Source organism: Chelon labrosus (genome assembly GCF_963514085.1).
Source record: "Chelon labrosus genome assembly, chromosome: 22".
NCBI classification, from domain to species: Eukaryota; Metazoa; Chordata; class Actinopteri; order Mugiliformes; family Mugilidae; genus Chelon; species Chelon labrosus.
The window spans coordinates 8,417,468-8,429,683 of NC_140355.1; the positions used below are offsets into that span (position 1 = coordinate 8,417,468).

General features: G+C 43.3%; 1 protein-coding gene across 3 annotated transcripts in view; it reads left to right on the top strand.

The window, feature by feature from the left end:
- palm2akap2 (PALM2 and AKAP2 fusion) overlaps positions 1-12,061 on the top strand; it is a 78,183-nt gene extending 66,122 nt beyond the window's left edge. For all 3 annotated transcript variants that reach the window (XM_084572477.1, XM_084572475.1, XM_084572476.1), the window contains 7 exons: positions 397-615; positions 1,390-1,752; positions 3,645-3,743; positions 3,830-3,931; positions 4,175-5,612; positions 5,910-6,088; positions 8,414-12,061. In XM_084572477.1, the coding sequence (XP_084428603.1) occupies positions 397-615; positions 1,390-1,752; positions 3,645-3,743; positions 3,830-3,931; positions 4,175-5,612; positions 5,910-6,088; positions 8,414-8,551 (2,538 nt within the window). In that variant the 3' untranslated portion in view covers positions 8,552-12,061. The remainder of the gene's footprint in view (positions 1-396; positions 616-1,389; positions 1,753-3,644; positions 3,744-3,829; positions 3,932-4,174; positions 5,613-5,909; positions 6,089-8,413) is intronic.
- The last annotated feature ends 155 nt before the right edge of the window (positions 12,062-12,216 follow it).

Sequence of the window (12,216 nt, forward strand, 5' to 3'; positions counted from 1 at the left end):
CAACTCCTACTGAAACCGGTGCAGCTAATTTCCATTAACAGTTTGGGTACTTTCCTGTCGTTGAGGGGGGGGACTGTTTTGTCCCTGTCCTGGAAACATTTCCATAATGATCATCATGAAGATACAATAGTTTTTTAATGCAAATAAAGTTTGAAGTAGTCTGTCATGAAGCAGCAGCATGGAATTTGGCTCCCCCTAGTGGTAAGAAGGGATAAGAATACACGGCATACTGTGCTGCTGCAATGCAGACAGGCAGATTTAAGTGTGACGTGTGTGTGCGTATGATGTGTGACCTCACGTTAGGAGAGTCAGTTTATTAAAGGTCTTTAAGTCCTCACTTGGAGCCGACAGCATCTCTGAAAAGCACGTTGTTTGTTTGTTTGTTTGTTGAAACAGAAAACGTGGCAGGCAGCCGAGGATGTCAGTGACACAGTACCAAGAGAGCGAGCCCTGAAGAGCGTCAGTTTCCAGGAATCGGTCAGCGTTATCACTGACAGGCCTGCAACCATGGAACTGGAGAGCCAGCAGATCCAGCATGGCTGCCTCAGCAGCCCCAGTAGCCGAGCCCACAACGCAGTTGGTGTGAAAGTGTCTCCTGACAGTGAGGTGGTGCAGGTATGCAGCTTCTTGGAACAAGACTCAGCTCAAGTTTATTCTTTTAATTTCTGGAATGAAGCAGGTAACAGAACCAGAAACTTTGACAGATGCTGCTTCAATTAGGTTCATTGTAACTGATTTTGTGATGGTTTAGAGTAATGTTTTGAATTTCTTGACTTTTATTCAATTTCCTGTCCTTTTTTCCAGTAACCTGAGCTAAAACAGGGCTTGTCTGTCCCACCTCTTACCAGATTTCATTTTCATCCATTAAATTGCAAGCTCATAGACTTCAGTTATTATTATAATAAGAATTGTGCATTTATATACCACAATGTTTATAAAGAGCATACAGTATGATAACAATTAACTGTGCAGCATTTATGACCTTAGCTTTTAGCTTTCGTTTGGTCCTAAGGCCAGTTGCACTGAGAACATAATTCCAGGTCAGCTGCATTCAGTGTTGAGCTAATATGAAGGTTTCATAAAATGAATGAAATTGACACAGTTTCTGTGAACATTTTTGACAAAATATTATCAATACAGGTTAGTGAATTTCATGCAAAAGGCATCTATTCTTTGCAAAGGTGAATATATTCTTATTTTTGCCAATAAAACCCTTCAATTATCTGGCATTATAAATATGCTTTTATTGTTAAACCCAGAATCGTATGGTGTAGAAGTGTCCCCCAATGTTTATATATAATATAGCTGAAGTGGTTAACCACCAACTGATATATATTCCTGATGTAGCTGTGAACGCTACAACAGTTTCATGACCGGCTGTGTTTACAGGAGATCCGCTATCTGGACCAGGTGCTAGACGCAGCATCGGACACACCCACCAATGGCAACGCCTCTCCGTCAGAGCACAGCAAGCCAATCAGCGTTGACGGAACCTCTCCTTCTGTCTGCGTGTCCGCCTCTTCCCCTGTCAATCACCAGTCGATCGTCGTAGAGGGACAAAAACAAACCACGTTCCTCCACCAGGAGGAGTCTCCCGTGAGGAGCAACGGGCTTGTGCACAGAGACGAGTCGGGGCACGGCAAGGCGAAGTTTGAGCTGCGAGCGTTTCAGGAGGAGAGGCGGCCAGCAAAACTGTTCACCCCTGGAGAGGAGCAGCATGTCAGGGTGACAAGGAGACGGCCCACAGAGGAGGTAAATGGTTGTTAGATAATGCATAGGGTGTAACAGATACGTTTAAGTACAAGTGCAAAAAGCAAGTCCTGCTAAATAATCATACAATACACAAGCATTTTCTTTTAGAGTGACCACTTAGGATAGGACTTCTTTACTAGGTATTTAGTACATAGCAAGTCAAGACAGTTCTTATGACATTTCTTTTTATAATAACAATAATAATTCCTACTGTTCATATTTGCTGTTTTGTGTGAGACACAATATGAACAGCAGAGTCATTAACTGTTAACTGTTATGTGTAATACATTACACTGCTCAAAAAAAATTAAAGGGACACCTAATAATAATGAGCGTATAGCTTCGAGTCAGTTCAACTTGATCTGATATTGATCTGGTCAGTTAAGTAGCAGAGGGGTTTGTTAACCAGTTTTAGCTGCTTTGGTTTTAATGAAATGAACAACACGTGCACTAGAGGAAAACAATGAGACGACTCCCAAAACAGAAATGGTTTAACAGATGGAGACCACTAACATGATTTTTGGACAGGGCTGTAGAAGATCCTCGACCCATCAGTAGAACCATAATCTGCTCCTTTGTACAATAAGGAACAGCCAGAGCCCTACAGAATGACCTCCAGCAGGCCACTAGTGTCAATGTCTCTGACCAAACAATCAGAAACACACTTCATGAGGGTGGCCATGAGGGTGGCCACGAGGGCCGACATCCTCTAGTGGGCCCTGGGCTCTCTGCCCAGCACTGTGGAGCGTGACTGGCATTTGCCCTAGAACACCAGAATTGGCAGGTCTACTACTGGCGCTCTGTGCTTTTCACAGGAGGTTCACCCTGAGCACATGTGACAGACGTGAAAGGGTCTGGAGAAGCCGTGGAGAACGTTATGTTGCCTGTAACATCGTTCAGCATGACCGGTTTAGTGGTGCGTCAGTGATGGTCTGTGGAGGCATATCTATGGAGGCAAAGACAGACCTCTACACAATAGACAATGGTACTCTGCCGGTATCGATATGAAATCCTTGCACCCAATGTTAGGCCCTAGGTTGGTGCAGTGGGTGCTTGGTTCCTCCTGGTGCACTACAATGCCCAACCTCATGTCGTGAGAGTATGCAGGCAGTACCTGGAGGAAGAAGAAATTGAGACCACTGACTGGCCCCGACAATCGCCTGACCTAAATCCAACAGAACACCTCTGGAACATTGCGTTTCGGTCCATCCAACGCCGCCAGGTTGCACCTCAGACTTTCCAGTAGCTCGGTGGGGGGTGGGATTCAGTTGATGTGTTTTCAAGGAGTTCCTTTATTGTTTTTGAGTAGTGTATAAATAAATGAATAAATAACTAAAAAAGGTTTTCAGAGTCAAACCTCCAGTATTACTACACCAAATATAAAAACCTCTGGAAAGTGTGTGCAAGGTTTATGCGTCATGAACAGTCACAGTTTATTAGGCAAATAGCACAAAGAACAATGGGTCAGATCATGAAATGATGAGAAGAGGAAGGACTTTTTAAAATTGAAAATGTGTGGTAACCCTGAGAATGACAATCACATATCTGACAGCAAAACCCAAAAGGTCGGTTGTGGTCACATTTTCCTTGCAGATTAGGAAACACTGATAACCACTGCAAAGTGTAGTAATGAAAATAAATCCCTAACAGATCTTCCTCTTTTAGACTTAGTAGCTTTCTATAATTTGGGCTAAAGGCAATGGGAGGCTTTTATTTGTCACTTCCTCAGTCTTGTGGTAGCCCGTCATCAGGGTACAGGCCTCAAACAAGGCACTTAAAGTTAGTGACAGTGTGAAATTGTGAAAACATGAATGAATTTAATATGAAATGAAAATGCTATCAATAGTGTCTGGAAAGCTCTTTGATTGTAGTCTGCGTTATTTTCCTGTCAGGTTCATGAGCTGGAGCGTGAGCGTCAGGAGCTGATCAGAGACCAGGCAGTGAAGAAGAACCCTGGGATTGCTCAACGCTGGTGGAACCCTCCTCAAGAGGTAGACTCCTCTTCATTTTTTGTGTTCTGTTTGAACTCTTTTGACTTCCTGACAAGTTAACTGAGTGGTTATTTTGTTCATCCAAGGTACCGCTGGAAGAACAGCTGGACGCAGATCAGCTTGAGTCTCTCAAGAAATACCAGGAGAGGAAACAGCAGAAACAGAATTATACTTATGCCTATACACAGGTAACACGCATACCAACATAGTGCCATTCTGAAACACTGTGGATGAGTTTGGATGATGCACTCTCATATTCTTTGAATAGAAAGGGGGCATGTCGAAATTGAACTGTAACGGAGAATATGAGGATGATACAATTGTAAAATGTGTTGGTCTTTTATTTTTCTTTAAGGGTTACTGTTGTTGCATTTCTCTCTCCATTTGTCTTTTTCTAACTTTATATTCTGTGTTTTCATTGCTATTTGCAGCCACAGGTGTCAGGTCCTCCCACAATGGTAACATTTGAATCAGAGCTACCTAGGAAAGATGACATCGTGGTGGAGCAGATCGATTTCTCATCTGCCCGGAAGCAGTTTCTTCAAGGGCAGGCTACGAAGAAGGACATAGCTCCTCAGCTATACTCCGCAAAACCCTTCTCTAAATCCACAACCAGGGGCAGCCAAGGGAGCAGTGACATTGTTGCAGAAACCGGAGAGACTCATGTGACCTGGTCCGACGAAGGCATTTCTGGAGAATTTACTTGTGCCCGAGCTGTAATGACAATCCTGCGCGAGGAGGAGGAAGCAAAGGGCCATTTTCACCCAGAGGAGTCTGACTCAGGATTGGACGAGTTATCTGTCCGCTCTCAGGACACTACTGTGTTTAGCTTGGATAATGTTTCTGACAGCGGGGCTTCGCTACCCCCTACCCCGCTGCCTCTCACCCCGGTGTCACCGCCGACTCCACAGCCCACCACTCCAGTCAACGGGCAGACCAATGGCAATCCAACAGAAGATGAGCTGGAGTTCCACGCAGGGGTACTCGTCCATAACGCCATCCAAACTGCTCTGGCTGCTCAGAATGGAGGAGACTGGCAGTCCTCTGACTTGAATTCTTCACAGTTGAGTGCCCCTGTCTCCCCATCCTCTGTCTCTACCAGTAGCCCAGTGCCAGTTTCTTCCTCACCTGTGTCTTCTACTGGAGCTCCCATTTTTCATTCACCTGTGTCCTCCAGTCCTGCGCCATCCAACCCGTCGCCACAGCCAGACAGGCAGCCAGTGGTTAAAGATGATTACCAAGAGAAGCCATCAGAATCACCACAGCAGTCCTCCAGTCCAACACCACCTCCACAGTTCCAGACACCTTCTCCTCCACCTTCTCAGCCTATTTCACCATCACAGAGACCCAAAAATGGAGGCCCCAGGATCAAGATCCAGTCTTCTTACACCAGAGCGCTCGCTTCCTCAGCACCGGCTCCGGCTCCAGCTTCAGCTCCAGCTCCTGTCTCAGCAGCTCCCGTCCCCAGGCCAACGCCGGTCTACCGCCCCCCTTCTCCCCCAAGCCCGGAGAAGCCAGAGTTCAGCTACTTCAGTAAATACTCAGAGGCGGCCGAGCTGCGCAGCACAGCAGCAGCAGCGCGAGGCCCCGAAGTGGAGGCAGCCAGCGGTCCGTTCCGGCTGCGCTCCAAGAAGCAGCGAACATTGTCCATGATTGAGGAGGAGATCCGAGCAGCTCAGCAGAGAGAGGAGGAGCTGAAGAAACAGAGGGAGGCGCAGCCCGTTACCTTTAACCGGCCCAGCAGCACTTCAAGCAGCGGTCACGGACCTGTGAGGACGGGGATGCGACAGACCACCATCTCCCCAGCAGATAAGATGAAGAGCAACAGCCTGCCGACTAGACTCACACTGACAGCACGCACAGCACCAGGTTAGTACATGGTGTAAGGGTGAATGACTCGTCCTCTGTCTCCATCATCAGATCAAAACGTTCTTTTGTCTGTTACTTTAATACACCTGGCATGCAATATATTCCCATCAGCCATGGCCTTATATTTAATCTGTACCGGGAATAACTGCATGCCTTTCTGCTGCTGTTTCTCACTACCAGGAAATTTGTTTTTTAGCTGAAAGAGTGAAAAATTAACAGAAAAGTGATCTCGAGGGCACTGAAAAGAAAAAAAAAAGAAAAAGCTTCACCATAGGGTTGTTTTTCTGCGGTTTGCAGGAAAGATAGAGAAAATTCGACCTGCACCGCCCGTCTCGCCCTCACCTTCAGAAGGAGCCCTGTCTGATGCCGGCAGCGAGGACTCTGGAGGGTCTCGCCCCAAAAACTTCATGCAGACGCTTATGGAAGACTATGAAACACACAAGGTGAAGAGGAGGGAGAAGGTTGAGGACAACAGTGTAAGTATTACCACCCAGAGAGGATGAGACATCCTTCTTCACTGTTGTAAATCAAAAGCTGTTCTTCTTAGAAAACACAAAAAACACGATAGTAATGTAAACCTTTTATAAATCCTTCTGTTGGTTGGACTCATTTGACTTGTAGGCGTTTTCAGAAATCAGTAAATGTTTTTCAGAAATGATCTCGGAAAGAGAAAGTGTAACAAACTTGAAGTTTGTCACATGTCTCTTCTGGTCGGTTTAGTAAAATCATTGTGGTTGAATGCCATCCACGGACTGTTGGTGTGAGCAAATACTGTACAACACCAATGGGGTAATTCCCCATTTGAAGCAGGATTTGAAACTGAAAGTAAGCCACAGATGACGGGGGTTTCTGTCCTGACTTCATCCTGTGTCTCTTTTTTGTTGCTGAATATGTGTATATATATATATTCTTACTCCAGAATTAAGGTTTTGAGGTTTTGGCAGGATAAACTCGCTTTTCAAGAACAATACACAACGAAAAGATGCGCTTGGAGACAATATTCCAACCACCATTAGATTGCACAGTACTGTGTATTGTTAAAAAAGAAGACATTGCGTTCATCTTGTTATTGTTCATCCATGATGACACCTCATGTGTTGACTTTGTGTACTGTTGCTTCTCTCCTACTGGTCGGTCAGTATGCCCGTTTGTTGCTGGCTAACGAGGTAACCACTGAGGTACCTGTTGCACCCCCAAACCTGTTCACTCTGTAAACGGCCTTTACTGACAGACCTGGGTCAGACTCTACCAGGGACTCTTACAAAAAGCAATACATTCCTGTTTATATCTGGACTGTTTCTGAGCAACGCAAAGACTTGCATCGCATTAAGGTTTTATAGATTACGACAAACCCTACATTCGACGAGTAGAAAACATCATCTTCATACTTATATACATGATATTGTTGGCCGTAGGCTCAGTCACTGTTGTGTTACCATCTTCCAGACGTTTGTTCAAATAAAAATCTTTGAGATTGCCATTTTAAACAAGGATGCTTTCAAAAAGAAGTAGTTTTCAGTCATAGACACAACATTGAAAATGAATTTGGGATCAGTTATTTGCCTTTCTGAATACTGAAATTAATAGTGGCACCTGAATGGCTGATTTCATGTGGGTTATGTTAGCCAATACAAAAAGTTTCCATTCTACCAGCAATAACTTTTTTATTTTCTTTTAAATTTCCCAACGTACTGTAGATGAATCTGTCACTTCACCCAGTCTTCCAGAAAATGTGGACGGGAATGTATTATTTTTGTGTCTAAAACCCGTAGATTGTGTATTTCTGGGAAGGAAGCCTAAAACCCTCCTATGTCTGATCCCAGGTCTGCTTACGGCCTCACTGCCTTGCTCTGTTCTGTGGTGCTGCATGTGCTCGTCCATGCATTTGGTGTGACCTTTGACCCACCCATGCGCAATTGCTCTCTGTGTACCAAATACGTACAGTATCCATTTTAAAAGCCTGTTTGTAGCAAAGACATTGTTCATTATGACACTCCATAGAATATATAAATAATGGAACAATGTTATTATAAAGGTACGCATGTTTAGACAGTTAACTCCAGATGTTGGTATTTTTACCAAATGAATAAAAAAAATATCAAACATTTCTACAGATGTCAATCAAAAATATGTAAAACTTTAAAAGTGTTGGTACCTGAAGAGAAAAATTGAAAGTATTAGAGTATAATAGTGTGGTACTAGAGTTTTTATATGTATGTGGTGGAAGTGTGTGTCGTCATAGTTACGGTAGGGGACCTAAATGCGTCAACTTAAAACTATATAACTGACCTCAAAGAATTATTTTATGTCCACCAGTTTCTATCATCATTATCATCTTCAGACCTAGAACGCACTTTTACCCATAATCCACTTCATCTACCCTGGACCCCTGGCCAAACAGAAGCCTTCCCTCAGTGTGAACATGTGTTCATTTGCTTGTGTGTGTGTGTGTGTGTTTGAGCTTGTTTGTATATCGGCACGAATGTCTGAGAGGGATGACGACTGGACACGTTAAATATTGTGCTCAAGCATGACATTTCCCTGAAATGGAGTAAATTAACGTTTGTTGTTATTGTCAAATACTGCAGGTGCGCTTTACCTTTTCTACTTTATTTGGGCAGGTGTGACTTGTAGTTATCCTCAGTGAAAGTTTGAATGCAGGACAGTTTAACCAAGCGCTCCGTCAGTGTTTGACATGCACTGCATGTCTTTATAAAGTCACTATGGTGTGTTTTTGTGTTATTAACTATTCCGCCTCTCTGACTGGGCTCGAATCTGATTGGTTGTTTTGCGTTCCTCAGGTCCTGGAAGCCACTCGTGTAACCAGGAGGAAAAGCGACATGGCGCTGAAGTGGGAAGCCGGTATCTATGCCAACGAGGACGGAGAGGGAGAAGAAGAGGAAGAAGAGGAGGAGGAGGAGGAAGAAGAGGAGGAGTAAGCTGCTCCTCTCAAAGACAGTTAAGAGGAAAATGAAGTGAAGGAAAAGGAGGAGAAAGAACAGTGAAAAATAAACAGTATTTATTTTACTAATGGTATCCTGATGATCACACGACCCCGCCGGGGTCGGTTAGAAAGATGTAACAGTATGTTCAGTGACTGGTTGTGGGAGATATCTGAAGTATTGAGTTGAGTTTGGAGACAAAGGATGCAAGAGACACTTTGAAAGGTTTTTCTGGTGGATTGAGAGCAACGTTCAGAAGTTGACATGGGATAAAATGTTTTTACTAGATGATAGACGCTGAATGACTTCAATATTCATAGGACTTTTCACCTATCTGCAGTTTTATTATTGAAATATGGGCTAAAGATTTTATTTTGAAAGGACGCCTGAGACTTGTTGATGTGTGTGCTTGATAATAACTCTTCAAAATGCGCAGGAAAGTTTTAATAACCAACAGAGAGACGCAAAAAAGAACGGTGTGTGCAGAGCGGCTATAAAAATGAAGGCCAAAGCACACATCGAGATACACATCTGAAGTCTGCTTTTCTTGCGTTTGATGACGGCGCGGGCGGCTGCACCAACGGGCGTCACTTTCAGGGCCTGCACTGTCTCATCTTCTGCAGCCTGCAGTGCCACAGAGCAGATATAACACAAGCGCGACACGTCGATGGGCTTTTCCATTCCTTTCAAGCATCTGTATTAAATCTTAAGTGCCGACTCGACCGTCAGCATCGCTCAACGCTAGTGAGGAAACCCGCGAAACTAGCTAACTTTGCCTTAGACCGTCAGTGATTGTTGGCGCCACAGTGTGAATGATGTATTTTAGCCTCTCCTGTCACGTATTACCACCGTTTCTGTAGACCTTAGAGAAGACACACAACAATATTAGATAGAAAGTTTGTCTATAATCACTAACGTGCAAACTGAAGGAAACCTTTGGAGAAGAGGGAAACTAAGTGCTGGTCATGTTTGCGCCATTTCAGTGGATGTGTGTATTGATTAAAGGGCTGGGTCAGGGGTTTTATATTCTAAAAACAAATCACTTATTTTACCTTTGTTGGCTTCGTGGCTTTGTTGACCTGTGCTTTCTGATGTAAGCAGTCGTTTCGTGTATTATACTGAGGTAGGACTGTGTATTTGATGTATGGACATCTGCCGTGTATCTGCTATACCTTGCTAGCTGAGGATAAAGTTTGATGAAAGGAATACTGAAAATGATTTTTATATGACAAAAAAAAAAAGTTGTTATACCAAACCAGGATGTTGTTATTTAGAGAAAATCGGTCGGAAGGCGATTTAATAAGTACTGCTTGTGTGCATGAATTTACACTCCTTTCTTAACCTGAAACAAGCACACGACGAGCAGTGAAAAGAAGGCAGGTAACTATCAGTAGGAAATGCTGAAACGGTAACATACTGTAAGTTGGGCTTGTCAGTTTTTTTACGAAATGTGTTGGAACTTTCTGTTTTGTCAAATTGTTGAAAACATGCAATACAGGCCTCCGTGAGTGTGATGATGCTGTCCAAGTGCAGAAAACAAAACTCCGTTAACACAATCACGTTCACAACCGGGGGCCTAGGAGGTCGTCCTTCACCGAGGATCGAAAGTAGAAACGTGTTTCTCTGAACCGCTTCGACTGCTACTTTTCAGCAAAAACGATTGTACCCGTTATTCGGAGAGATTCCTTCCGGTAAACCAAAGGTCACAGTTTCGATCACCGCATCTGCTAGCATCCAAGTGTCCTTTGGCAAGGCGCTGACAGCTCTAAGCCTGAAACCCGCAGGACGTGTAGTTACCGCTCACAACAACAACTCTGTTCCATTCGTTGCCGTCGTCGGGACAAGTTGCTCAAAGTATTTGTCTTGGCTGCATCCTGATAGTGTCTCACGCAGTGCCAGTAACACCATAAACCAAAAGTGGAGGAACTCAGGCCTCTGCTACGTGTCGGTTCCCTCTAAAAAAAAACAAAAACAACAAAAAAAAAACACACATTTGTTCCTGAGAATCCTCTTGCTTTTTCTTTTTATACAAATTTAATAATATATGAGTTTAAGAAAGTATTTAAATGACTAGCGTCCCTTTTTAAGAGATGTTTTTGTGGTGCGGCAGAAAGCAACAGCGGTACGGTGTCGCTGATGCCGATATGAGATTAATTTAGCGTTACAAATCTGGAAGTCAGCTGGCCTTAGACACACAGGAACCAGGATGAGGAAAAGCATCCACACACCAGGATGACCGTGAATCCAGCTGCTCGGCTTTAAAAGCACTCGTTTGACTCGTGTTTTGCATTTTCCCCAGTAAGAAGTATGCAGTTTAGACACAAACTTTAACAAACCTTGTGTTTTTTTTTTTCTGAATGAATGGATTAAGATTAAGATGGATGATAGTTTCACAGTGGCCTAATGCCTAGTCAGCGTCTACTGTGTGTGAGCTTTAGTCATGGAGTAGTTCACTGCACGCTGTAACAGCACGCCGTCCTCATTTCTGCTTCAAAGGACCCCTAAACTATTCTCACTTTGAAATGGTAACAGACATCACGCACGCACACAGGAGTTTTTGAATTGTGTGATTTATTATTAATATTATTATTATTATTATTATTATTATTATGCTTTTGATGTTTGAATTCATGGTGCAGAGATGATTTTATTTATCATTTTAAATGCCGGTAGCTTGTTTTCGCGGCCCGGCTTCAGTGGGTGGGTCTCACACCGCCCGCGCGCGATGCCGCGATCTTATTACACAGTATAACCTCTGTTCATATGTTAACCACTTGTATGCTCATACTCAGCTTTGTTCTTTTATAGCACATGTAAGGCTCACAGTTATACACCTACTATACATATTATGAATATTTTCTCATTAAAAAAAAAAAAAAAAAACCTGTACATGTGTGGTTCCTGAGTGCTTCCTTACAAGTGTTTTCACTTTTAAACCAACCGGCATTTGTTGAAAATAACCGAGAGAGCTGTTGATTCAACTTTTCATTTTGCAGGCTGAGGTTTGTGGCATTATTGAATTGTGTTGTGTTGTTCCAGCCACAAACTGCTACCGTCAAGTGATCATCATGCAGATCAATGGTCTCCTTTCTGAGGCTGTTTCAGCATGAACTGATTATAAGGATTTTACAGGACTGTTACATTAGAATGCATTTGTTTTCACTTGTTTACCTAATAAACTGGTAACTGTTCATATTTAACATGAAAAATATATTTAACATCAACAACACAGTGTGTTAGCTGCTGTTTGAGCTTTGAGCAGTGGGTTTTGAAAGTAACATGTGGTTAATGCAGCAAAGAGTTTGTAGGAACCTGCTTGTGAATGCGACTCTAACTGCTTCTAGCAACATAAATACCTTGTATCCAAACACCTGGTGGACACAAACTAAACATTTACTGCTTCCAGCTCGTGTTTTATATCGCTGTAGGTGAACGTCTGCAATTTAAAACACCTGAGGCATCACCTAAGGCTCCAAGAACGTGTGACCTGGAAAATGTTCACATTTTCAGATAAATGGCCGCCATACATGAACGTAACTGAAATTGAAAGTATTGGCTGCGGACCAACCGTGGGCCATGTGAGCACACATGACAAAAAAAAAAAATGTCATGTCTTCCGTGGTATTTCAATTTCGAGTGACTGAGAAAATGTTCTACTTCTG